The sequence below is a fragment of the Pelophylax lessonae genome (genome assembly GCF_965119305.1).
Source record: "Pelophylax lessonae genome assembly, chromosome: 1".
Lineage (NCBI taxonomy): Eukaryota > Metazoa > Chordata > Amphibia > Anura > Ranidae > Pelophylax > Pelophylax lessonae.
In genome coordinates, this window is record NC_138768.1 from 808,222,011 (window position 1) to 808,248,631 (window position 26,621).

The window sequence follows — 26,621 nt, forward strand, 5'->3', positions numbered from 1 at the left end:
CTTTGATCAGATCATCAGTAGAATAGAAGATATAAGACTAATGGAACAATACCATCATACCATCACGGACACTAAGACCAAATTTGACCAAAAATGGACTCCTTGGTATATATACAAATGTTCCTTAACCACATAAATATTGCTTCAACTTGACCAACCAACATATGTTGTCTTTACAATTACACGATATCTCGGTTTTCCACCACACCATATTCATGGTTTAAGTTAGTTGGGCGCCTCCTACTGAGGCGAAAGAGGTAACCTTCTTATTGACTATATCTCACGTATTCTGTTAACTTGCTCAACCAACTCTTAGATATTTCATTATTCATATAACGTTATATTTCCATCAAGGACGGATATACATTTTCTATTTTGTTTAATTTTTGTTTTTTATCGCTTGTATGCTTTTTCACATACCTATTACTTGAAATGTTTTATTGATGAAACACCTTTATGTAAATTTTACATTTACTATTCTATTTGTACTTAAATATATTTTTCAATAAAAGTTTATAAACAATTTAAAAAAAAAAAAAAAAAAAAGAAAAAAAAAAAAAAGTTAATGCCGGTTCTGATAGAAAGGTGTCAGAACACACGGTGCATCAAAGATTGTTGTATTTGGGGCTATGTAGCCACAGACTGGTCAGGATGCCCATGCTGACCCGTTTCCACAAGCCAAAAGTGCCTACAATGGGCATCAGAACTGGAGCAATTGAAAAAGGTGTCTGAGATGTTGACTTGGCCTCCAAATTCTCCAGATCTCAATTCAATCAATCATCTGTGGGATGTGCTGGAAAAACCAGTTTGATCCATGGGAGGCCCCACCTCACAACTTACAAGGATCTGCTACTGACGGTTTGGTGTCAGATATCACAATATACCTTCAAAGGTCTAGGAGTCCATATGAGGTCAGTGCTATTTTGGCGGCATAAGAGGGACCCACTCAATATAGGGTGGGTAGTCATAATGTTATGGCTGATCGGTGTACAACATTGCAATATTTCAATAAACTCTGCACAGAAAACAAGATGTGAGCCCAGTATTTGTCATGCATCGTAGCCAGCAAACTGTGGTAAACGTTATACTAATGAGTAACACATACATCTCAGACTCTACCCATAATGTCAGTATCCTCTAAAGTATAACATCTGCAATGCTGGATTTCATAAGAAGCTGTAAAATGATCTACCGGTAAGAATTATCATTGTAAGAGCTACTACACTAAGCTGCAAGTTATTTAAATTAAGGCAATGTACAGCAAAGTTCTGAAAAGCACAGTGAACATACTCTGGACCACTAAATGGAATGGTAAGGTGCTCCCCCAAATATAATTGTCTAGATGAGCACAACTTTAAGCATGCACATAAAAAATCTACCATTGACATTGTTCTTAAAATTGTGACCTTGCAACATGTAGTCCTTAATTTAAGTTCTATTAGGGATAGTATCTCTGTGAAACCTTTTTTACTTGATCTCTAGACCAATCTACTGTATGCCACTGCCCCGCCTCGTCGAATCAGATAACACTTTGCATCCATTCAGAAAATAAATGGCACCTGTGTTGAGTGACCGACCTTTTGTGTCCTGAAGGCAGCAGGCCAGACACCCAGTGCATGACCTGAAAGCAAGTGAGGATCACTGCAGTAGCGATGTCTACTTTTCCAGCTTCAGAGGCATCCCAGGTATGGTATGTGGCCAGGTGCTTGGTTAGGAAGAGAGAATGATTTAGGACACTGTGCTGCAGTGCACTCTGTGCTCCCAATGGACTTCAGCTGAATAAGTTAACACCACTTCATCAACCAGGAGAAGCTGACAAGCAGAAGTAACTCAAAAGACTTAATGGTTGGCAGCACTTAATCATGGGAGATGAAATTCAGGAAAATAAACTTTAATAAAGCAATCTATGGATTACAATTTCCTATGCATGCCAGGTATAAAGAGAGAGCTGTATTTTTCACAGGCTAAATACTGAGGAACTCTGTTTGCTGCAAGGAGACTGAGGTGAGCACATCAACATGCCACAAGCCTGCAGCCATGTGCTAAGCACCGGAGTCACTCCAGGAAGATGCAGAAGTGAGCTGGCATCTGAACAGTGAGACCTGTGTTGCTGTATCACTGGGACTCATGAGGAGGACACTGCTGCCAATAACCTGTTGCTGCTAGCAAAGACACACATAGAGACCTGCCATCAAACTAGCAGCATTATTTACTGCATTCAGACTTTACTAGAACTGTATACATGTGCACCACCATAAAGACTGGGCCCCAATTCTAGCCAGCTGAACTACTAGGGGTAAAGACTGCTCAATCAGATAGCTACTTCACAAGAAATTTGCCCATTGTCCATAGTAAGAGGTACCTCTTTAGGAAGTTTAAAATGTAATCGTTGGTATTCAAATATGGAGTACACTCTGAAGAGGATATTGCCTACTGTGTACAGAGGCGTTATTGCAGTATTATCATTGCTGTTACAGTTTTTTAATGCCATTACTTTTTGCAGATCTTGTGGACTACTAGGTTTACTCTAATTTAGCCGTATAGAACTCTATTCCATGCTGCTTTAGCCTAGTGAACTAATTATCTAGTGAACTGTGATTGACCAAATCCTTTGCTTACTCATTTATGTGCATACTGCAACCCGTGACAATATATTGGGTTCATTTACCACTAACCAGTCTGATGTTTGCTTTTTGATACTGAACCTTAGTTGTGTGTCTGGTATCTATATTTGTGCTCCCAGTAGCAGTGCAGAATCCATTTTCTTAACTTGGCGTGTTAGTGGGGCTGAGGTTGTTTTCAGAGTCGAGGCAGAAGGAGAGAACCCAATCTACTAAGTGGCTCCTGCAGAGGTAGGGCAACATGTATATGCATAGTTGCATTGGTCTAAGCTGAAACAATTTAACTATTCTGACGGTGCAATTAGCAGTGATGGGGTATGTCACCTGGGATTTTCAACCAGGCCGGTTGGGGGGACTCCAGAACGACTGTGTAATTTTGGCGGAAACTGTTTAACTTTACTCTGTGGTTGGTAAAATCCAGTTGGGGACCTGGAGCCTGGAGATTTCTTAGAGATCTGGGTGGAATGAAATCTGTCCAGGGACCAAAATAGGGAATAGCCAGGACACTGATTGTTCAGGGGGGTTCTGGGCTAATAGTAGAGTCAGGACAAGGGTTCTGGGCTCCACGCTCCTGAGGAGTCCATGTGTGCAAGGGAGAAGCGTGCATGTCTGCACAGTGCAGTCTGACAGAGCAGAAGGAGGGCCCAAGCCTGTGGGCTGGAGCAGCAAGGAAGCTGTGAAAGAGTGCCAGAAGAGGTAGAGAGTGTGTACTGAACAGGGACACTGTTATAACGTCAAAAGGACTGAGGCCAAAGCAGTGCTGACCAGAGAGCCAGATGGCTGGGTATTTTTCATTAAAGGAGTTGTAAAGTCAGAAGGTTTTTTTATCTTAATACATTCTATGAATTAAGATAAAGAGCCTCCTCTGTGTAGCAGCCACCCCAGCACCCCCTAATACATACTTGAGCCCCGTCTCTAACCAGTGATGTCCACAAGTGTCTTGGCCGTCCAAGACTCTCCCTCCTAATTGGCTGAGACACAGCAGCGGTGCCATTGGCTGCTGTCAAAGTCAGTCAGCCAATGAGGAGAGAGAAGGATGGGGCTGGACCGCAGCTCTGTGTCTGAATGGATGCAGGGAGCTGTGACTCGGCTCAGGTGCCCGCATAGCAAGCTGCTTGCTGTGGGGGAACTCGACAGGAGGGAGGGGTCAGGAACCCGAAGAGGATCTGGGCTGCTCTGTGCAATCCCACTGCTACAGAGCAGGTAAGTATAACAGGTTTGTTATTTTTATAAAAAAACAAAAAAAAAAAAAAAACACAAGACTTTACAATCACTTTAACATTGTTGCTGTGTAAAGTTGAAACCCCTGCGTGGGAATCCTGGATGGACTGTTTTATTTATTTATTTTTTTAATAAAAGTGGGCCAACAAGCCCTTAAACAGCAGAACTGGCGTGGACTTTTCTAACTGGTGAGCTCTACACTTAAAGTGGTTAAGTCAACACAATAAAAACATCCCATCCTCCCTGTAACAAAACGTTATGTGCCCCTGTATCAGTGTTATATAAAAAATATGCCGATCTGTACCTATATCCGAGCGTCTCCTGGTGCTCACATAAATCCTCGGCTCTTTCCTCTGCCCTGTTGACAGCAATAGCGAGTGGGGCCGAGCACTCCCACTGACATCAGCCAGGGAGGAGAGACAGCCGAGGAGTCACGTGAGCGCCGGGAGACGCTCTGATGTAGGTACAGATCAGCATATTTTTATATAATACAGAAACGGGCACATAACGTTATGTTACAGAGGGGATGTAATGTTTTTATTGTAGTTATAATAGCACCAGAAGGGGGGCAGGGGCACTAATACAGAGAAAACAGGCAGAGAGGGGAGGGGAAGAGGACAGAGGGGAGAGGGGAGGGGAGGGGAGAGGACAGAGAAGGACAAAGCAGAGCTGCGGATGATGGAGGCACGTAAACTGACCATGGTCTCAGGGTTCAGCAGACATGATAAACCATGGTAAGTTTACAGGGGGGAGGGTATAGCCAGGCAGGATCAGCGAGGTTTTTTTTAGGTGACAGAAGGGCCAAACTACACAGCACAATTACTGTGCTGTGATTCATGCTTTAAAGGAACAGGATCTGTTTTTTTTTTTTTTTTTTTGTCTAGTGTAACAAACACTTTAAAGAGGAAGTAAACCCTCCTCTGTAACTTTTACCTATAGGTAAGCCTATGATAAGGCTTACCTATAGGTACTGTAAATATCTCCTAAACATGTACCGTTTAGGAGATATTTACCTTACATGCAGCCAGTGACGTCACTGGCGCATGCGCTCTGAAGGAATGGCCGCTGGTGCCGTTCCTTTAGAGCTCCGTGCCGTGACCGTCGGCTCCCGCGCGCGTGCGCGGGAGTGACGTCACCGCGGCTCCGGCCAATCAGATGGCCGGATGCCGCGATCCCGGAAGATGAGCGACTGGACATGTCGCCCGTCATGCAGGTAAGCAGATGGCACGGTGGGGGCTCGTTCTAAGGTAAGTATTTCATAATGAGCTAGTAAGCGATGCATACTAGCTCATTATGTGTTTCTCTTGCAGGTTTAAAAAAAAAAAAATAATAATTTTTTTGGGGTTTACAACCTCTTTAAGCTAAATGAGTCCTAAACATCACACTATGTATAAAACAGCCATACCTGGAAATCTACTTTAATTGGATGGCTCTAAGGATGAGGGTCCTCCCTCGAAACACGTTAGTCCTATCTATATGGACATTTTCAAGTTCGCTTGTCACTATTAAGGAATTTGGTCCTGAGGTCTCTAGATAGCCGAAAGAATTCTTTGGATCTATGCTTATATACAGCATACTTTTGTGAGTATAATGTATGTTGTGGTTTTTAACCATTCCCAATAAATGTTTTATGGTATTGCACTAGGTCAACTGCCCTTCTATTGTGTTTTTAATGTTTTCAGTTTGTGTGGATACCCATCATCCTGAGAGGGCAGCAAGACGTTAGATGCCAACTATTTAGCCACCACCACTTTGGTTTTCTCGCAACATTTGAGTGCAGGAGATATATTTTTGTCTTTTATGTATAAAATAGCCATACCTGGAAATCTACTTTAATTGCACAATGCATCTATGGCACTCAGTCTGGAATAAAGCAATTCTTGCATGTTTTTGGCAGCCTTATTAAACTGACTATAATGGTCAAGTATTCACCACAAGCAAAGATTAGGGTTAAACTGCGGTGGCTTGAAAACACTTTCCAGCAATGGCATCGGCTTGAATACAAAAGTATACATGAGATCTGTCTGAAGAACCCTGTATGATTAAGCAGCCAAGGCATTGCTATTAGATAAAATGCGTGGTAAACACAGGACGGTTCTCTAAATGGAATCATCGTATCCCGCTAACAATCTGCTAATCAGTGAGGGATGATCCATAAAAAGGTATTACATTCATTTCACACTGAGCCTAAAGCAAGATAAATCATCAATCAGTGACAGTGGATTATAGCAAGATGTTCACACAGAGCACTCAATCAGGACTGATCATCAACATGTGTTTTTTCTTTTTTTCTTTAAACAGATTATCTGTGTCTCTGTTAATAAACGGAATATAATACACAGTGGAGGATACCATAATCATTACATTTTACAGAGGAACTGTCATTTTGAAAATAATACATCCATCAGCCAAACTTATGTAAATTTGCAATGGTCAAATTCACCTCACTTTGCAGGAATGGTTATTTGCAGATTTTACTTCTTCCCCAGGAACAGCCACTTAATATAATATATATATATATATTTATTTATTTATTTATTTATTAGGGATAGACCGATTATCGTCAGGGCCGATATGCACTTTCCCTGATATATATCGGTATCGGCACAGGAACTGGCCGATATTGCCGATATTTTTGTGACGTCATTCTGCCTTTTTAGGCCGCCTCCCTCGCCTTGGACGGACTAGTCTCGTGGGAGTGTATCACAGCCATACACCCACCCACAGCAGCCCGGTGCCAGCCAGCCACCAACATCTACAGGTCCTGTACCAGCCAGCCACCCACAGGCCAAGTACCAGCCAGCCAGCCACCCACCACAGGGTGCCAGCCAGCCAGCCACCACAGGGTGCCAGACAGACAGCCACCCACAGACAGGGTGCCAGACAGCCAGCCACCCACAGACAGGGTGCCAGACAGCCAGCCACCCACAGACAGGGTGCCAGACAGCCAGCCACCCACAGACAGGGTGCCAGACAGCCAGCCACCCACAGACAGGGTGCCAGACAGCCAGCCACCCACAGCCCCTGTACCAGCCAGCCACCCACAGCCCCTGTACCAGCCAGCCACCCACCCACAGGCCCTGTACCAGCCAGCCACCCACCCACCCACAGGCCCTGTGCCAGCCATCCACGTAACCACAGGGTGCCAGACAGCCACCCACCACAGGGTGCCAGACAGCCAGCCACCAACCACAGGGTGCCAGACAGCCAGCCACCCACCACAGGGTGCCAGACAGCCAGCCACCCACCACAGGGTGCCAGCCAGCCAGCCACCCACCACAGGGTGCCAGCCTGCCAGCCACCCACCACAGGGTGCCAGCCTGCCAGCCACCCACCACAGGGTGCCAGCCTGCCAGCCACCCATCCATCACAGGGTTCCAGCAAGCCAGCCCCCCACCACAGGGTGCCAGACAGCCAGCCACCCACCCACCACAGGGTGTCAGACAGCCAGTTACCCACCACAGGGTGCCAGCCAGCCAGCACAGGGTTCCAGCAAGCCAGCCACCCACCACAGGGTGCCAGCCAGCCACTCACCACAGGGTGCCAGCCACCCACCCACCACAGGGTGCCAGACAGCCAGCCACCCACAGACAGGGTGCCAGACAGCCAGCCACACACAGACGGGGTGCCAGACAGCCAGCCACACACAGACAGGGTGCCAGACAGCCAGCCACACACAGACAGGGTGCCAGACAGCCAGCCACCCACAGACAGGGTGCCAGACAGCCAGCCACCCACAGCCCCTGTACCAGCCAGCCACCCACAGGCCCTGTACCAGCCAGCCACCCACAGGCCCTGTACCAGCCAGCCACCCACAGGCCCTGTACCAGCCAGCCACCCACAGGCCCTGTACCAGCCAGCCACCCACAGGCCCTGTGCCAGCCATCCACCCACCACAGGGTGCCAGAAAGCCACCCACCACAGGGTGCCAGACAACCAGCCACCCACCACAGGGTGCCAGACAACCAGCCATCCAAAACAGGGTGCCAGACAACCAGCCACCCCACACAGGGTGCCAGACAACCAGCCACCCACCACAGGGTGCCATACAGCCAGCCACCCACCACAGGGTTCCAGCCAGCCACCCACCACAGGGTGCCAGCTAGCCACCCACCACAGGGTGCCAGCCTGCCAGCCACCCACCACAGGGTGCCAGTCAGCCAGACAATCCACCACAGGATGCCAGTCAGCCAGCCATCCATCACAGGGTTCCAGCAAGCCAGCCACCCACCACAGGGTGCCAGACAGCCAGCCACCCACCACAGGGTGCCAGACAGCCAGCCACCCACCACAGGGTGCCAGCCAGCCAGTTACCCACCACAGGGTGCCAGCCAGCCAGCACAGGGTTCCAGCAAGCCAGCCACCCACCACAGGGTGCCAGCCACTCACCACAGGGTGCCAGCCAGCCACCCACCACAGGGTGCAAGCAAGCCAGCCACCCACCACAGGGTGCCAGCAAGCCAGCCACCCACCACAGGGTGCCAGAAAGCAAGCCATTAAGCATTAAACAAAAATTAACATGTTCAGTACCAGATTTGTGTTTTTTTTCTCTCGAAACGTTGTGACCAAAATATCGGTATCGGCCCTAAAAAAAACGCATCGGTCTATCCCTAATATATATAAAAACATAACTAAAGCTGGCCATATACCCATCCAGTTGATTTTAAATACAAACTCCACATTTATGGAAGCAGGCTTATGTTTACCATCCACAGAGGAGATGTGTAGTATGGCCTCCTTACATAGGTTGAGCGGTCACAGCCACCTTGCAGGGGGAGTTTAAAAGGGGATTAAAAGTGTGTTTGAACGAAAGTAGGCCATCATCGTTGGATAGTCAAAATGAGAAAAGAACCCCCACCAAAATTAATGGGATTATGTGGGCCCAAAGTATGCAAAGAACGTAACAAAAAAGCATAATACATAAAAAGCAGTAAAACAAAATTTATTTTTACAATAATAAAAATAATAAGTGGCTGGTGCGATGGCTAAAATACCAAAAAGATACCAAATACAGATAAACATACACATATCCTACAATAAATAATTAATTAAAATCCAATTATGTGCTGAAATGTGCAAAAACCTTAGAAAAAAAATCACCCCATAGTGTGCATAGTGCACATATAGTATACATAGTGCACTGAGTGTAAAAAAAAAATCTAAAATAAATCTCCAGTGAAAACCATAAATATATAGAAAGATAAAAATAAAAGTCAGTGTCTCTAAAATCCAAACAGATTGGTGACAATCATCAAAGAGAGGAAAAAAAAAATCGGATTTTTGTAAGATCTTACCGTAAAATCCTTTTCTCTTAGCTCATTGACAGACGTAGTCTTCTTGATTCACAAGAACTGGGTTATGTTGTCTCCGCAGGAGTAGGACTAGGCAGAAAGAAAAAACGTTCTGGCTCCACCCTAGGGGCAGTCCCAGAGGGTATATCCTCCCTCTCTCTGCTACAAGGCATCAGTTCTGTCACAAAGCAGCAACAGAGAATTTAACCCAACCCAACTCAATGATAGAGGGGCGGGTACTACGTCTGTCAATGAGCTAAGAGAAAAGGATTTTACGGTAAGATCTTACAAAAATCCGATTTTCTCTGTCGCTCATTGACAGACGTAGTCTTCTTGATTCACAAGAACTGGGACATCCAGAAGCAGTGCCACAAATGAGGGGTGGGATTGACAGAAATCAAAATCCAATCTAGAAGGCCCAACCGGTGCCAAACTAGAAGTTTTAAAGGCTCATTATAAACAAAGAATGAGACTCAAATAAAAATTCCAACGGAAAAAAACCCTCGAGGTAGACCACTGGTCTCCTCAAATGGCGGCCTGCAAAACCTTGCGGCCAAACGAGGCATCAGACGATGCCATTACATCAACTTTATAATGTTTTGTAAAGGTATGCACCGACGACCAGGTAGCCGCCTTGCACACCTGGACCACTGACGCCTGATGGCGAAAGGCCCATGACGCACTAAGTGCCCGAGTGGAGTGCGCCTTAACAGGGAACGGGGGCTCCCGACCCTTAATAGAATAAGCCTAGACAGAAAAAAACTGATGCCTTGTAGCAGAGAGAGGGAGGATATACCCTCTGGGACTGCCCCTAGGGTGGAGCCAGAACGTTTTTTCTTTTCTGCCTAGTCCTACTCCTGCGGAGACAACATAACCCAGTTCTTGTGAATCAAGAAGACTACGTCTGTCAATGAGCGACAGAGAAAAGTGTCTTCTGTGCAGAAAAGATCCCAGGAAAGCAGCAGACAATTAACCACCTATAAGTGCAGTGGCCGCTCACCTCAAAGCAGAGTAATGATCGCATTCAACTTTATCCTAAATGGAGACAGATCTTCCACAACAATAGTGGTAAGCTCAATGCAGGGAAAGGGATGAACTTTCTAATAATATCAGATCCTCCACAGCGGCAGCAATCAGCTCATGGTAAGCAAACCTATAACTTCATAGTGTAGTAATTTAAGATATAGTTTTATTAAAATTATAGTAACTCCCATTATAAAACGATCAGTTATGGAGGTGTGATAGATCCACAGCATCCCCAGATGATGTGTAGTCTAAAATATAGAACTTCCGGTCTCCACCGATAACTGGAAATGACGTCACCCTGCACCTCCTGACGTGCTGCGTCACAGATAACGTGACTTTATCAAGGGTGAAAGAATCAAGAATTTTTTACACTCAGTGCACTATGTATACTATGGGGTGATTTTTTTTTCTAAGGCTTTTGCACTTATTTGCACATTTCAGCTAGAGCTGCACGATTCTGGCCAAAATGAGAATCACGATTTTTTAGCTTGGAATAAAGATCACAATTCTCTCACGATTCTCTGTGTAACAAAAAAAAATTGGGATAACTTTACTGTTACGTTTTTTTTCATTAAAGTCTATTAATTGCGTTTGAAAGACTGATGCGCAAATACAGTGTGACATAAAATATTACAACAATCGCCATTTTATTCTGTAGGGTCTCTGCTAAAAAAAATATATAAAATGTTTGGGGGTTCTAAGTACTTTTCTAGCAAAAAAAACAGATTTTAACTTGCAAGCAACAAGTGTCAGAAAAAGGTCCAGTCTTTAAGAGGTTAAACTTCCTTTCTCCCTGGCAGAGGGAAGGAAAAGATACAATGTAATCATTTTTGTTTATAGTTACTGGGAGACTTTGCTGATAGGCGTTTGCCCGGAGGCTTTTTTTTTTTTCCCACAGCTGTTCTCTCTGCTATGCAAAGAATCGAGCATATCTCAGGTTTAGATCGTCAGGGGGGGGTGAATCGAGATCGCGATTTTCATACGATTAATCGTGCAGCTCTAATTTCAGCACATAATTGGATTTTAATTAATTATTTATTGTATGAAAGGTGTATGGTTTTTACCTGTATATTTATATTGTCGGTTTCATATACTAAGACTAAACTATTTATTGTATGTGGTGACACTACAAATAAATTGGCTGCTATTACCTTGTTCCACTCAGTTATTTACATTTTTATCCACACATTCACTGGTTAGCGCATTGGTTCATTATCCCCACAAATACAGATACACTTGACTGCATGCAAATTGTTGGCCTCATAGGAGATGAGACCAAGCTGCTACAAACACAAGACCCCGACGCATTTCAGAATAATGATTCTTTCTTCAGGGGGTAAGTAGCAGAGAGGTAAAGTATCTGTTTTGTCCTTATAAGGCAAAAGGCATATTTACAACAGCCAAAAAGATTAAAAACCAACAGCGACATGACATCCATCCCAGCAGCAGGCAGGCAATTAGTCCCAAAATGCCCCGAGGGAAGCTCAATGCAAGAACCAAATGGGGTTACGTCACACATGGCTAATATAGGAACAAAAAAAGTCACTACAAAAATCAGCACCAAAGCAGTGTAAAGGGGCCCACACTGGCATCGTCTGCTCATGTGCAGAACAGATGGGACGGGGGGGGGGGGGGGGTGGAGGACAGGAGGAATGCACATTCCTCTTAGGCCTCCATATGTGTCATTGGGATTGGCTCCTGTCCCATTGGACGCTGCTACCAGAAAGACGATGACGGCCATCTTTAGTGATGGCAGAGCTTATAAAATCACTGGTTCAATTCAGTTGGTGCACACTTTGCGAGTGGCTAGGTCAGGGATAGGAACCTGCTTAATAGGGAGAGTATGTCTAGTATAGAGGGAGGTCCCAGAGGAGGAGGGACAGAAAAAACTGTCACTATAGCCACTAAGGGGAACTTTTCTGCTACTAGTGCTTAGCTGCACCTTGCTAATGGCCTCCCCCTGCAACAGGTGCTGCCAGCGTCTCTCTGCAACGCTCTCTGTGAGTACTGTGTTATGTTTGGTGAGTGTTGCTGCCAGTCTGAGCCACTGCATAGACTATTACTGTACATTGGAACATGTTTGACAATACAACTCCCATAAAACCAACCACTGTGTGCGCAGTGCCTTCCCACTGGGGTGCTCACCACCCCGGCCCCTGCATCCTACAAGGTTGCGGGCCTACACAGATGAAGAATGTGTTCTGCGATCATCGGTATGTTTGTAAATAAATACTATTTTTTGGGCCTGTTTTGTGATTCTTGTCATATGCACTTTGGAGTAGGGTCATTCTTGGAAATCCTGGCAGCCTAACTGAGGTTCTCCAAAACGCACACACTCGCAAAAAAATGCAGGCATGCTACATTTTATCGCAGCATACCGGCCTGGAGCACAGCGCCGTCCAACATTGCAGTGAATAAACTGTTTTGTACACTTTAAATAAATCTTGTACAAAACAAAAAAAAGGGACAATGCAGTGCGCTGAATCATGCAACACGACTGATTTGACTAAGGACAATGTCCTAAGTCACACTATTGCGATGTCAGAAACCTGCCGCGGTTCGCATAGGGCAGTGTGAACTGCCTGCGAGAGAGACCTGTGATGCGGAAACCTGCATAGGAATTGCGGTGGTTCCCGCAACGCATATATTTGAACCCAACCTAAATGATTGGTAAGTTGCAATATAATACATTTTTGATTGTGGGTTTAATACCGCTTTAAGAATCATAATCCAATCAGACTGGTTTCCTATCATGTGAAAATGATCTCATCCGTTTAATAATATACTGCTACACATAGTCCCGGGTCACACTGGTGCAATGCGGGAAACCCTGCGATTAAGTGCTGGTTCCTAGATCACACACTAATTCACACTGACATTTGCAAACTGCTTGGGATATAAAAGTCAAGGTAATGACACCACCAGGATCGTTTCACAGATAGCAGTGTGAACCGTAAAGAATTCGCAGGAATCGGATCCCATAGGTATGAACACCCAAGCAATTCGATTCCAGTACAGACAAAAAAAAAAAGGGTCCTGCCCCATTTTGGTGCGAATGCGATGCGATTTCAGTCATAGTTTGTATGGCTGAATTCGCATCCCACAGATATTGCATGGTGTGAAACACATGCGATGTTTGTGATCGCACAAGAGTGAACCTAGCCTTACAATATTAATAAACTAATTTTTAAGAAATTGGTGAACATTTGTCAAACTATAATAATTATACCAATAAAAAAATAAAAAGTCAGGGAATTTTTTAAAGCAGTGTTCCAAATTAAACTTTTTATTTTTTAAAAATATCAAAAATATTTAGACAGAGTTACTGTCACGTGGTGCATGTTGATGCTGTTAGAGCCGGTTCACACTGCCGCGACCTCCAAGTCGCCTCATAAGGGGCGACTTGTTGGTGCGACTTTCAGCGCAACTTTGCGCGTATTCAGCGCGACTTGTATGATAGACGACTTTGTATTTGGCCAATCAGAATATCATGGTTCTGGGTCATGCTCAATCACACAAAAAAAAACTTCTTAAATTTGTTGTTTTTGATAGAGAGCCAATTATTGAAAAAATTATTGAAAAAAAAAAAAAAAAAGATTTCTTTGAATGTAGTGTCTGGGGGGGGCGGGGGGTCTAAAAAGTGTACCTGTGAAGTTTCAGCTCTGTAGCATGTCCAGAACCAGAAAAAAAAAGATCATTTTTCTTATAATTTTTATTAGCACAGGCATATGGCTCCGCTCCACCTGGGCGTTTTTGTTGCAGGCATTTATCGGACATTTTTTGGGCGTCTTTGGAGGCAGGCATGACTTTTTTTGGATTTAGTGTCTGGTGGTCTAAAAAGTGTCCCTGTGAAGTTTCAGCTCTGTAGCATGTCCAGAACCAGAAAAAAAAAGATCATTTTTCTTAGAATGTTTAGTAGCACAGGGATATGGCTCCGCTCCACTTGGGCGTTTTTGTTGCAGGCATTTATCGGGCATTTTTTGGGCGTCTTTGGAGGCAGGCATACTTCAAAGGTTCACTTTTTAGACCCCCCAGACACTAAATCCAAAAAAAGTCATGCCTGCCTCCAAAGACGCCCAAAAAATGCTTGCAACAAAAACGTCCAGGTGGAGCGGAGCCATAGGTCTGTGCTAATAAAAATAAGAAAAATGATATTTTTTTTCTGGTTCTGGACATGCTACAGAGCTGAAACTTCACAGGGACACTTTTTAGACCACCCAGACACTAAATCCAAAAAAAGTCATGCCTGCCTCCAAAGACGCCCGATAAATGCCTGCAACAAAAACGCCCAGGTGGAGCGGAGCCCTATGCATGTGCTACTAAAAATTATAAGAAAAATTATCTTTTTTTCTGGATCAGGACCATTTTAATGGAAAGTCGGATCACAAGTCGCTTCAAATAAGATAAGGAGGCGACTCCCATTGAAGTCTGAAGTCTATGGGACAAGTCGGATACAAGTCGCCTCAAAGTAGTACAGGACCCTTTTCAGAAGTCGGAGCGAGTTCAGTATTGCCAATTAAGACGGCACTCATTGATTAACATTGCTTTTATTATGTCAAGCGACTTGGGGCGACTTGAGGGCACACAAGTCGCCTCACAAGTCGCGGCAGTGTGAATGGACTCTCAAAATTGGCCTTCTGAGCTACGCATTAATGGTTAAAGACCCTGCCTTACTTCTGGATGGAACAACTCTTAACAGACATGCTTATTCTTGTGAGATACAATAAATAAATCACTCCGCGGAAATTATGTTTTTCAGCTCTATTTCTGCAGATGTTCTCTTAGCAAAAGCAATAAATGAGCGGCGCTACAAAAGGTGCTACAATTGCACAAGTAGCTACATCTCCAAATGTCTCATTGGCATTTGAAAATGCCTGACATATGTTAATGCTTCAAAGAAGCCATTCACTTTCTATAGTCAGCAAAACGCTGGAATAAAGGAAGAGCTATGAGACCAAGCGGCACCATTTCACAAATGCGCACGTCTCTCAAAATATATGCCACTCTACAATTAACTTGAGGACAATTTGGCAGGTTTATTTAAAAGGAAAAAAAGAAACGCTATCATTAGGGGACATGCATCTGAAATACAAAGGGATCAAGGATAAATATGAAACGTTTATGCTCAAATCTGTAAAACTAAGGGCATGTGAAAGAATCTTGTGCCAAGAGAAATAACTGAAAGCAGCACAACAGTGGCAGTGCTTAGTGCAGTGTTTATCATCCTTTTTTCAGTCGAGGCACCCTTTAAAATTATAAACAATCTCAAGGCACCCTTTACATTACAATTATGGACAGTCTCGAGGCATCCCATTCTAAAATGTAAAAAAAAGTTTCTAATAGTTTTACAATGCAGCAACATCCACATATGTAAGACACCCAATTTAGAGGCGATTTATTCTTCCAAACATACTTTTGCACACTAGTACTGACTAGTATTCCAATGTTTCTCTCCTCCCTCAATTTCTTACCATCATTCAGCTAATGTCACCCCAATGCTGAGAGAGAGGGGCACAGGCGGGTCAAACAAGGATGCTGTGGAGGCAACAGACATCCTCCTTAATAACTGATGATGTCATTGGTTGTTAGGATGCCAGTGTCTACAAAGTTGTAATGGTGCATAATGAAAACACATGGCTTTGTGTAACTGAAAGGCAGGCTTGAGTCACCTGCTGGCTTGTATACAATTTTTGATACATTTTTAGGCATTTTGCCAAGGCACCCCTGAAGAAACCTCAAGGCATCCTGATTAAAAAAGGCTGGTTTAGTGCAATCTATGAAGATAAGTGTTCCATGCACTTCTTTAAAAGTGCTCCTCTGAATAGGTGTGCTCCTCCACCAATGGTAAGGGGGGCCACCCACTCAGTGCCGGGACAAGGCCATCTAGAGTCCAGGGCGAACATGAACTGACAAATGTCCCCCCTTTCCAACTCCCCCCCCCCCCCTAGCAAAAATAACCTCCAATCATCCCTACTAGCACAAATTCCCACCACCCCCCCCCCCCCCAACACAAATCCCCTCCCACTCTACTATATCTTCTAGCATAAATCCTCTTCCCCCATTAAATAAACCAAAAAGTAGTGTTGCGCTAGTCATGTGCACACATAGTGTAATAAAACTCAAAATCAGTGTCCATACATGTTCCAATGTCAATACAATCAATCAAATAAACGGTGAATCCACGTGTCCAAAACGTAATTAGTGCTTTCGTGATTAGTGCAATCCCACCACCAGGTGAATTGGTCTCTCACCTCCACTATAGACCCACTGCTGGGTCAATCACAGCGTTGTGTATACACAGGGACCTTCAGATAGTAAAGGCTATGGATAGCCTATCACCTCCAGAGTGATTCTCACCGATAGACATAAAAGGTGAACAAAGGAAGAGATCTAGTGCTCTCTGTATGGTTGCAGTAAACCGCTTTATTGAGTAAAAAGAATGGTACTCACAAAGGTGGCGCTTCCCCCATTCCCCCCTCCAAACACAATCCCCCACCTTTCCTAGCACACGCTCACAAATATCCCCTCCAAGAACAATTTTTACCCCCTGCTGCCCCCAAAATCCCCCACCCAACACAAATTTTTCACCCCCCCATCTCCTCGGGCACCCTCATACCTCATATGATACCACAGTGCCCAGGGCAGCCGTCCCTCTTGCCCACCCTTTGTCCGGCCCTGCACTCACCAGATGACTTTGGGCTATGAGGACCCTCACAGCTTATATGAAACTCCTCAAAGAGGAGTTCCAGGCACCTATAAAAAAAATAAAAGTCAGCAGCTACAAAAAGTGTAGCAGCTGACTTTTTAAAAATACAGCCACTCATCTGTCCCAGGGTCCAGCGGTGAGCTCACCCCAGCCGTCTTTATCCTCCGCCCTCCCTCAGTGGCGCCGGCATCTTCACTATGGGCACCTGGCTGTGACAGCTTGCGCGAGTGGCGAGTCGTGCAGTGCATCCTGAATTGATGGATGCAGTCTTCTGGGACCTGTCAGTGTCCCAGAAGACTACAGGGGGAGAGAGGGAGGAGAACCTTCGTTGCCGAAAACCACGGCGCTCGGAACAGAACTGGGAGCAATTACCTGTAAAAATCAGGTACCTGTTCCCCCCCCCCCCTTTTGGGTGGAGTTCCGCTTTAATATCAGAAAAGGCTCAGCAAACATCCAGTGTCACCAGCATAAATATCTTAGATGGCTCATCAGAATAGGCTCCGCATACATGCAGTATCACCAGCATAGATATTGCAAAATGAAAATACAATACCGGATAAATGTGCAATACCTTTAGTTAAAAGGTTTTTCTCAGGAAGTATTCTTGATTTTTTAAAGAAACATCCAAGTAGTGCAGAGAAACCACTACTCTGTGCCAACAGGGAAGAGCTGTTGCTGGTTGGAAAGTGTGCCCAAAAAAAAACAGGCATAGTGGCAGTAATGCAAATGAGCACAGTGAGCTCTAGGGCCATATAAGAACAGTGTTTGGGTTGTGCAGGTGTACTATAGGAAAGAAATGTAGCGCTTAAAGGTTCATTCATGAAAAAGTCCACAATCACTAGAAGCTCCCAGAGTGTTTAACAGGAATTAAACGTTCCTAAATGTACAAGTCCATAAGTCCTAGGGGACACCCAAAGTGCATAAAGATATACTATAGGTTAAAGAACACTCCTCCACCGACACCATAGCACTCCTTCTGGCTTTCTTTAATCAATATTGACATCCAAATAGGTCCTGCTAGCCCCTCTAATATAATCTCTCGACAGGTCACATATGTCAAAACGAAAACAGACACCACCTCATTGTGTCAAAAAACGTTTGAAGGTTTATTTTGAAAAAAATCCAGAATACTCACATTTAAATTGATAAAATGTGTCAAAAAGCATAAACCCAAATGATTTTCAACCAACAAGATGGCCGCAGTCGGTGCATGTTGGGGCATGACGCGATAGCCAAGCTCCACCCTACGCGTTTCGTCCAATCAGAACATCGTCAGGGGTGTGCAGAGGTTCTGACCGCTAAAAGGTGGAAAGTCACATTCAAAAAATTGGCACCAAAATTTAAAATTAAACTAGCAATCCTGGTTCACAAACCCCAACCTCCGGTAGGGTGGTCCCAAACACCCACACAGCCTAAGGTGATTTAGAAGATAAAAAGGCACTCTAGCCATTTTTAAATGGCTTCTGCCATTTACTGGCAGCTGATACTTCATGCAGGCAGAATTACAGGGGAAAAATCCAGATCTTGGTTTCAAATTCCACAATGGGCACAACTGTAGGTGTCTCCAGGGACAGAGCTTTGCAGCTGGCAGACCAAAGCCCTGGACCACTAACGTACCCTGTAGCTAACTCCACACATTGCACTTTGTGCCAAGGGGAGCACCTACAGCACGATAAAGTGGACGTCAGCAACATTACAGTCTGGCCCCACTAAATCAATTATTCAATCCAGTGAGGTCCAGGCACAGTCCCCCAAGTCTTTGCCAAGAAGCCAATTGATTTACAGGCTGCAGTAGGAGTTGCAATAGCTATGGTGCAGCAGAAATTTGGAAAGAAGAATCATCGGAGAGAGCGAAAGCCTCTATAGGAGGAAGGCAAGCTTCTTTTAGTAGAGAGAGGAGGTCCACAACCTAAGGACACTAGTAAAAAACGGAGGCTAGATGAGTAGGAAGGATTACATGAAGGGGGAGGGGGGGTGGAGGGGTCTCCCTGCAGCCTTCTCTTTTTGCCAATGTCCAATCCCCTGAAGTTGGCTACAAATAACCCAATGGTAACTACTACAGATCCCTTCTTACATTGTTAGTCTGGTTGAAAAAAAGACACAAGTCCATCAAGTTGTCTTGTACTGTATGACTAATAAATTCAGATATTCAACACTATAGTTGAAGCAATCTAAATTTGCCCTTTAAATCATGCACTTTCACTCGGTTCATTCCCCATTAAATCGTTACTCCTAAAAAGAAATAAATACCACGGAAAAGGTGACGTCACTGATTTAATATTATTTGGAGAGCATGCACAGGCCAGTGATCCCATAATGCTCGATAAACACATTGGCATGCTTCAGTAGTCACAAACAGCAAACAAACTGAATACTAATAACACACACTAATGATTATAGCTCCACTGGAACAATCAGGAAGGTCGTTTCAGGAAAACGCTTTACGAAGAAAAATCTAAAATCATCTCCATAGCAAAGCTTCTACAAAACCCAAACCGGCTGGGGCAATGAGAACCTCGGCAACAATCTAATGAGATTTTAAAGAAGGGGGGGTAAAGGGCTACAAGTTATATCACCTCAGTGCTGCCCATGGCCGGGACCATGAAATGATACATTGTGCTTCTCATTTGTTACCTCCCAAATGAGAGAAATAAAAAACCAGTCATCCATGAGTTTAATAAACCAGGAACAACGGAGAGGAGAAAGGAAGGTTAAAAGCTGTCAAGGAGGAAAAGCACTACCCTGTCTATGTATATGTAACGAATTTAAACAGGTTTCTTCTATCAGATTTGGCAAAGGGCAACTATACGTTTTTATCTAATCTATTCTAAATAAGAAATTCTGTAAGCACCTTTTAACCCCTGTGCAGTGCAAATACAGCGCAAAGATATGTGATAAACTAAAACTGCATAATATCAATAATATGTGAAATTAAAACCGAAATGCAGCTGTTCATAAATTAAGGTGATCCCAAAATTCTCAAGTGCAAAAAAGATGTATGTACACAGCGCAAAACAGAAAAATAATTTTTCTACAATATAGAACTCTTAAAAAGTGCACCGTGCAATATTGCAAAAATGTGACAAAAAAAGCTGGTGTGTAGAAAACATATAAATATAAACAATATATAGAATAAGGTGCCAGTCCAGATAAAATAGTTCGATAAGATCTCAATAGATGGTTAGATGTAAACAGTCCCAAATGGGTCCCACGAAAGTGCTGGAGTGCCAAGAAGAAAGTGCACAATCATGCAATCGTTTCGGTGCAGTGAGAAAGTGCCGGTCCTCCCCCTATGGGTATTCACTTACCGGACAAAAATGACCCCTATGCTGCACAGCTATAAAGGTCGACAGAGCTTATGTCCTGGTAAGGAACCAACTGCCACACTTCTCCAAGCCAGGTATGTCTCCAAAGATACAAGTACCCCGATGATTATTTCAAACTTTGTTTCTGCAGAACCTTCTCTGTATCCTCAGAACCTGCAACAAGGAGTCGTGGGGTACCTTTGTGGGTTGAATGTAGATACTCATATATGAATGGATAGGTGGGATTCCAGCATTATCCTGAGCGATCCTTTATTTGGCAGATTTTGTAGATGGGGAATTGAAGGGTGGAAGCTGAGTCTTCCAATGCCGCAGATAGATTGCAGCCCTGCTCCAATATGCCGTTATTTGGCAGGTAAGGTTGATGAAAGAGGTTTTCTCCACTGCAGAAGGTCCGTGTCTGTCCTGTTCCCTCGTCTATATATTGTTTATATTTATATGTTTTCTACACACCAGCTTTTTTTGCACATTTTTGCAATATTGCACAGTGCACTTTTAAGAGTTCTATATTGTAGAAAAATTATTTTTCTGTGTATTATTCACATTCAATACTGTTTTGCGCTGTGTACACACATCTTTTTTGCACCTTTTAACCCCTATTTTTGTTCAATCTTGTAAAGGGACTTGGATTTTTAAACTACGTACTTTTTGTTTTTTAAAGTGGTTCTAAACTTTTTTTTTTTTTTACCTAAAATAATAAACACGGTATACTTACCTGCTCTGTCCAAGTACTGCACAGAGTAGTCGCTTACCTCTTCTTCTGGGGTCCCCCCGCTGGCACTCCCCGCTCCTCCTTCCCTGCAGATGCATAGCTGTGTGTTATGGGGCACACAGGCTGTGTGCATCCATAGACACACACACAGAGTACAGCTCAGCAGGAGGAGAGCCGTTGTAGGCAGGCAAAGCACTGCATTGAATGAGGAATAGGTATTTAAAATGATTGTAAAGTCTAGTTTAAAATAAACATATTATACTTGCCTCCTCTGTGCAGTTGGTTTTGCACAGAGCAGCCCGGATCCTCCCCCTCTCGGAGCCCTCATTCCTACTCCTGGCCCCACCCTATCAAGTTCCCCCACAGCAAGCAGCTTGCTATGGGGGCACCCGAGCCAAGCTGCAGCTCCCTGTATCCATTCAGACAAGGAGCTGCAGTTCGGCCCCGCTCCCTCTCTCTACTGAATGGCTCACTGACTTTGAATCCTCTCTCTACTGATTGGCTCACTGACTTTGAATGACAGCCGCGGGAGCCAATGGCGCCGCTCCTGTATCTCAGCCAATCCGGAGGGAGAGTCCCTGGATGGCTGAGGGATTCCTGAACATCGCTGAACAGGGAGGGAGCACAGGTAAGTATTAGTGGTGCTGGGGGAGGCTGCTACACACTGGAGAATAAAGAATGCATTAAGATAAAAAAACCTTCCTGACTTTACAACTCCTTTAATGAGGTGAGGGGGCATACAACTACTGGGACTTTTAATGCAGAGAAAGTCACGTCAGGTAGGCTTTTCCCTTTAAAGTGACATTAAAGGCACATGTTATACTTACCTGCTCTGTGCAGTGGTTTTGCACAGAGCAGCCCTGATCCTCCACCTCTTTTCAGGTCCCCTCGCTGGCGCTCCCGACCCCTCTCTTCTGCCTAGTGCCCCTATAGCAATTACCCTACTATAGGGGCTCCCGAGCCACTGCTCAGTGCGTCCATTCACACACAGCTTGGCTCAGCCCCATCCCTGCTCTCTCCTTATAGGCTGTGATTGACAGGAGCTGGAGCCAATGGCTATAACTGCTGTCTCTGCCAATGAGGGAAGAGGCCTGAGAGAGCCGAGGCTCTCATGCACATTGCTGGATCCAGATGGGGCTCAGGTAAGTATTAGGGGGGCTTGGAGCATTGCTGTACACAGAAGGTTTTTAACCCCAATTCATTCTATGCACCAAAACACCTTGAGCCTTTACAACCACTTTAAAGTAGAACTTTGGTCTCCCAGTAAAAATACTGTATCTGCTGCAGAAATTTATCAGTGCATCTGTTACAGTTTTCTTGGCTTCTCTGCTTTGTCTCGCATTCACACCACGCTCCTCTCATCAGGCCCCTTTGCTCTCGCAGCCCCTAAAATCCCCATTCAATAGTCCAATGATCCCATGATCCCCATGACCCCAATGAAATAAGTGAGTTTCTCGTAAATTGGGATCAATCAACGCCGCTTTGGAAACATCCCTAATCCTGAAAGACAGACCTGCCGTCCTGATGACAACATTTGGGAACTATTAGCAGATATGGGTGAACGAAATGAGCCTAAATAATAATATACATAAATAAATAATAAATGTAAAAAGCGGCTGCCCTAATGCACAGCGCACCATTATTCACACTGAGCACAGCGCGACATATTCCAATCGACTGCCCGCAGAGCGAGTTTGGAGTCGTAGTGGAGTGAAGGAGCGATGTGCGACTATTAATATTCTGACAGTCACTAATTAGTGTGCAGGGTTGCTGTGTAGAAAATTAGCTCCAATTAGACAACACCAGTACTTTCAGGATGCAGAAGACTGAATTAATTTGACTTAATCCCCAGGTATTATTGTAACATCACACAAGTAATCAAAAACAGCATATCATTATTAAGAGACAGCACTGTGGCTTAATATTCTATTTAACTATTCGGGAAGAGACCTTCAGAAACTATCTTGGGAGGCCATTCCATCAAGATGTGAATTACTATTAAAATAATGCCCATGTAGAATATTTTAAGGCTAGAATGAAGATAAGAGACTAAATTAAGAACATTTCCATGTAAAAGTGAAAAGCATAGTGCAACTATCTTACCATTTAATATGAAATATGGTAGCATTCCCCAATGAATGGGGTAGGTAAGATGTACAGTAGAAGACCCTCCTTTTTTGTGCCAAACACTAACTTAGATAAAATATAAATGAGATTCTGATGTTGTTGTTTGCCCACAGCCGTCAAGCGACCCCCCATTCCATGTGACAACAGAAATACAATAGGCAGAGGCTGCTGTATCACAGGAAAAAGGGGGCTACCCCACTACCCCAAGAGTACTCATGGACTAGCCAATTGAAGAAGGAAAACTGCCCATATTTTCCATGTTGCCAGGGATGGAGACGCTCGCTTTACAGGCTGGTGTTTCATCTAAAGTCCCAATTTGCCTTTACCATCTATATTACTGGGATGGGGGGTGTGTGTCTCCCAGCTGGTCATTTTTTAGTTTGCACCCTATGGCTTTCACATGGCCATTCGTTTTTCAATAACAGTCATGGCTGGGAGCAGGTTGGGGGGAGGATTGGGCACCCTCCAAGCTCACCTGTTTCCCATCCATCCATTAGCATTCATGTATTCCCATGTTGGAGACATTCAGGAGACACTCAGTTTGAGTAGTGTTAGGTAGTGTTAGGACTGCAGGATACACAGGGTGCCGTCGAGTGGCCTGCAGCTTATACATGCGTTTGCAAATGTGTGTTAACTAAACCCCTGTTTTTAACCTATTATGTTAGACAGGTTTATTTGGTTTGTCAGCAGACTGATGGGTAAGTATAGCAAACTAAGGGCCGGTTGGTTTCTACACACACACACCTTCTTTAATCCCCTTTTTCTCTTCAGCCAATTGAAGAAGACCACTGAATCACAAAGAGCGCATAAAATGAAAAGCTTTGTGACCAAATAACTGCAAACAGAGAAGCAAACCACTCCCATGTGCTGACAAACACACATAGCAGCCATCACTCAAAGAGAGGACATTGTCCTAAGGGTAACCCCACACTGTGCCTCAGTACAGGTATGGTAGGAAGTAGAGCTATAGGACAAAATTCCAAACGACCTACCTTGGAGCTATTTGCCAGATTCATAGCAGGTGTCATGGTGGAATTAGACTGCATGGTGTAGCCTTGTTTACTGGATAAGGTATGCTGTAATACTCCTAGGAAGATCCAAGTCTGCCTACTGCTCCATCTCCCACCAGTTTGGGCTTCCTCCCTGGTGTATGTGGATAATGGCACCAGGGTATACTCACAAATCCACCACATTGCTGCCCATTCAGGGGAACCTATGGCATAGCAGGCTGCATTTTGTCTGGTCCTATGCACCATAGTCACTCCAGATGTCTTTGCTTCAACCTCACTGATCTCCGGGGGTGGAGTATGAGCCATCGCCAGCCATGCAGTTCTCCCTCCAAAACATTTGGGGAAGCCAGCGGCCATGATCCATCCATACCAAACCGCAGCTAACATCAGGAGTTTAGCCAGCAACCGAGGACTTGGAGCTTGACTAAATGTGAGTAGGAGAGGGCTCCACTAGAGCCTCAGGGCCCGCGGGGGGGATAGCCGCTTCTCCTCCAGCAAAGAAGGAACCTTCTCTCACACCCAATCGCCCCTCCTTTCGACAGTGAACAGGGAATCCTCTCCCACGTAGCCACATTTTTAAATTGGTAGGTCTGTACGGGGACCCCCCTCAGATTCCTGTGAATGAAGAAACTACAAGTCCCATCTGCCACTGCGGCAGACAGCTTGTAGCTCTCTGTGAGCTATGAAAGCATTGCAGAGTGCCCTCTTAGTTCACGGACACTCCCTCCAGCTTTCCAGCAGAAAGCCCTACAGAGGTACATGCAGAAAGCTGGATTAAGTCTCAGCAAGAGCCTAACATTGATCGCGAGTGCAATGCTTTGCAGGTCTTCCTGAGAAAAAGTGATAAATGCATCTTTTTTTACTTCAAAAATACGTGCATTTATTATTTTTTCCATAAAGGTGAGCTTCGTTGGCTAACTGGAGAGACTTCCAGGTACTATAAACTTGCCTGATTTTTCTTAGCAGTGTGTGAAAAGGCCGAAAGAGTTCTGACATGTCTTCTGGTTTGCGTTCAAGGTTTAGAGGTCCTTCAGAGTAAACAACAAGCCCACTGTAAATAAAGCAAGACAGACAAAAAAAAAAAAAATTCAGCATATCATTATGTATAGGTTATGCAGATTACTTTTAAAGAAAATTGCAATGGTTTGGGGTCAACTGTTATTGTTGTTTTTTTGTTCTATGTATACAGTCTTTGTTTTACATATATAAATAAAAAACAAAAGAATCCAAAAGCACTATAAGTTATCTAAAAAGACAGAAAAGCAGTTGAAGCCAGTACTATGCCTGGTTTTGTCTGAATAAAACCTCCAACCGAGACGTCCATGTTAGATCTTAGTTCTCCAAACTGCAGTGACAGTTAGAGATGACATAAATAATTATTTTACTAATTGCTGCACCTCGGGTCTGGCTGAGCACTGTTAAGCCATTCACAGGAAGCCTTGTATTTTTTATTTTTCTCAATTAATACAAGGCTTCCTCCGATTAGCTGAGGTAGAAAGGCGGGCTAATGTCGTCACAATCTCTACCTCAGCCAACCGGCCTTTTGATAAAATACATTGGTGTGTACATCCTATTGCTTTAGAGCGTGCACCCCAGAGCACAAACACACATGCCTGTATGTCAGCAGAGCAGTGGACGGTTTTAGTAGAGCAAAGATTGGTGTCAGTAGTTTTTTTTGTTTTTATTATTTTTTACAGTATACATTTTTTATAATTTTTTTTTTTTTTTGGGAACCCCTTTTTGAGGTTTTGGTGAAATATCAAGGTTCAAAATCAGGGATCTCCAAAATACGGCCCTCCAGCTGTTGCAGAACTACACGCAGGGCTGGGACAAAGGGTGGGCAGGAGGAGCAGCTGCCCTGGGCACTGTGGTATCATGTTAGGTGGGAGGGTGCCATGAGGAGATTGTGGGGGAGGAGGGGATTTCTGATGGAAGGGGAAGTTTGGGGGGGCCGCAGGTGGCAAGAATTGATCTGGCAGGGGAAATTTGAGGGTGCTCACTAAGAGTGGTGATTTAGGGGGATCTGTGTTGGGAGGGGGGATTGGGAAGAGGATTTGTGCTAGGAAGGAGGATTGGGGGGTTTTGTGCTAGAAGAGGTGGTATGGTGGGGGTGGGTGGGGCGATTTTTTTCTTATAGGGATGATTGGGGGTTATTTGTGCCAGGAGGGGAAATTTTGGGGGAGGAGGATTTGTAGTGGGAGTAGAGCAGGGGTCTTCAAACTACGGCCCTCCAGTTGTTCAGGAACTACAATTCCCATCATGCTTAAGTCATGTCTGTGAATGTCAGAGTTTACAATGCCTCATGGGATGTGTAGTTCCGCAACAGTTGGAGGGCCGTAGTTTGAGGATCCCTGGAGTAGAGGATGTGTACTTGGAGTGGAAATTTTAGGAATAGAGGATTTGTGCTAGAAGGGGTGATTTTTTATTTTATTTTTTGGGAGGAAGGGGGGCATTTGTGCTGGTGGGGATTTTGGGAATGGGGGACAACAATTTGTTTTAGGAGGGGGGATTTCAGAAGGGGGTGGAATTGTACTGGGAGGAGGGGGAATTTATGCTTAGGGGGTATTTATGCAGTTTTTTTGGG

The 26,621-nt window shown here is 44.5% G+C and overlaps 1 protein-coding gene across 2 annotated transcripts in view; it reads right to left on the bottom strand.

Moving 5' to 3' along the window:
- ZFYVE28 (zinc finger FYVE-type containing 28) overlaps positions 1–26,621 on the bottom strand; it is a 393,202-nt gene that overhangs the window by 116,236 nt on the left and 250,345 nt on the right. For both annotated transcript variants that reach the window (XM_082244014.1, XM_082244013.1), the window contains exon 7: positions 24,987–25,088. In XM_082244014.1, coding sequence (XP_082100140.1) covers positions 24,987–25,088 — 102 coding nt within the window. The remainder of the gene's footprint in view (positions 1–24,986; positions 25,089–26,621) is intronic.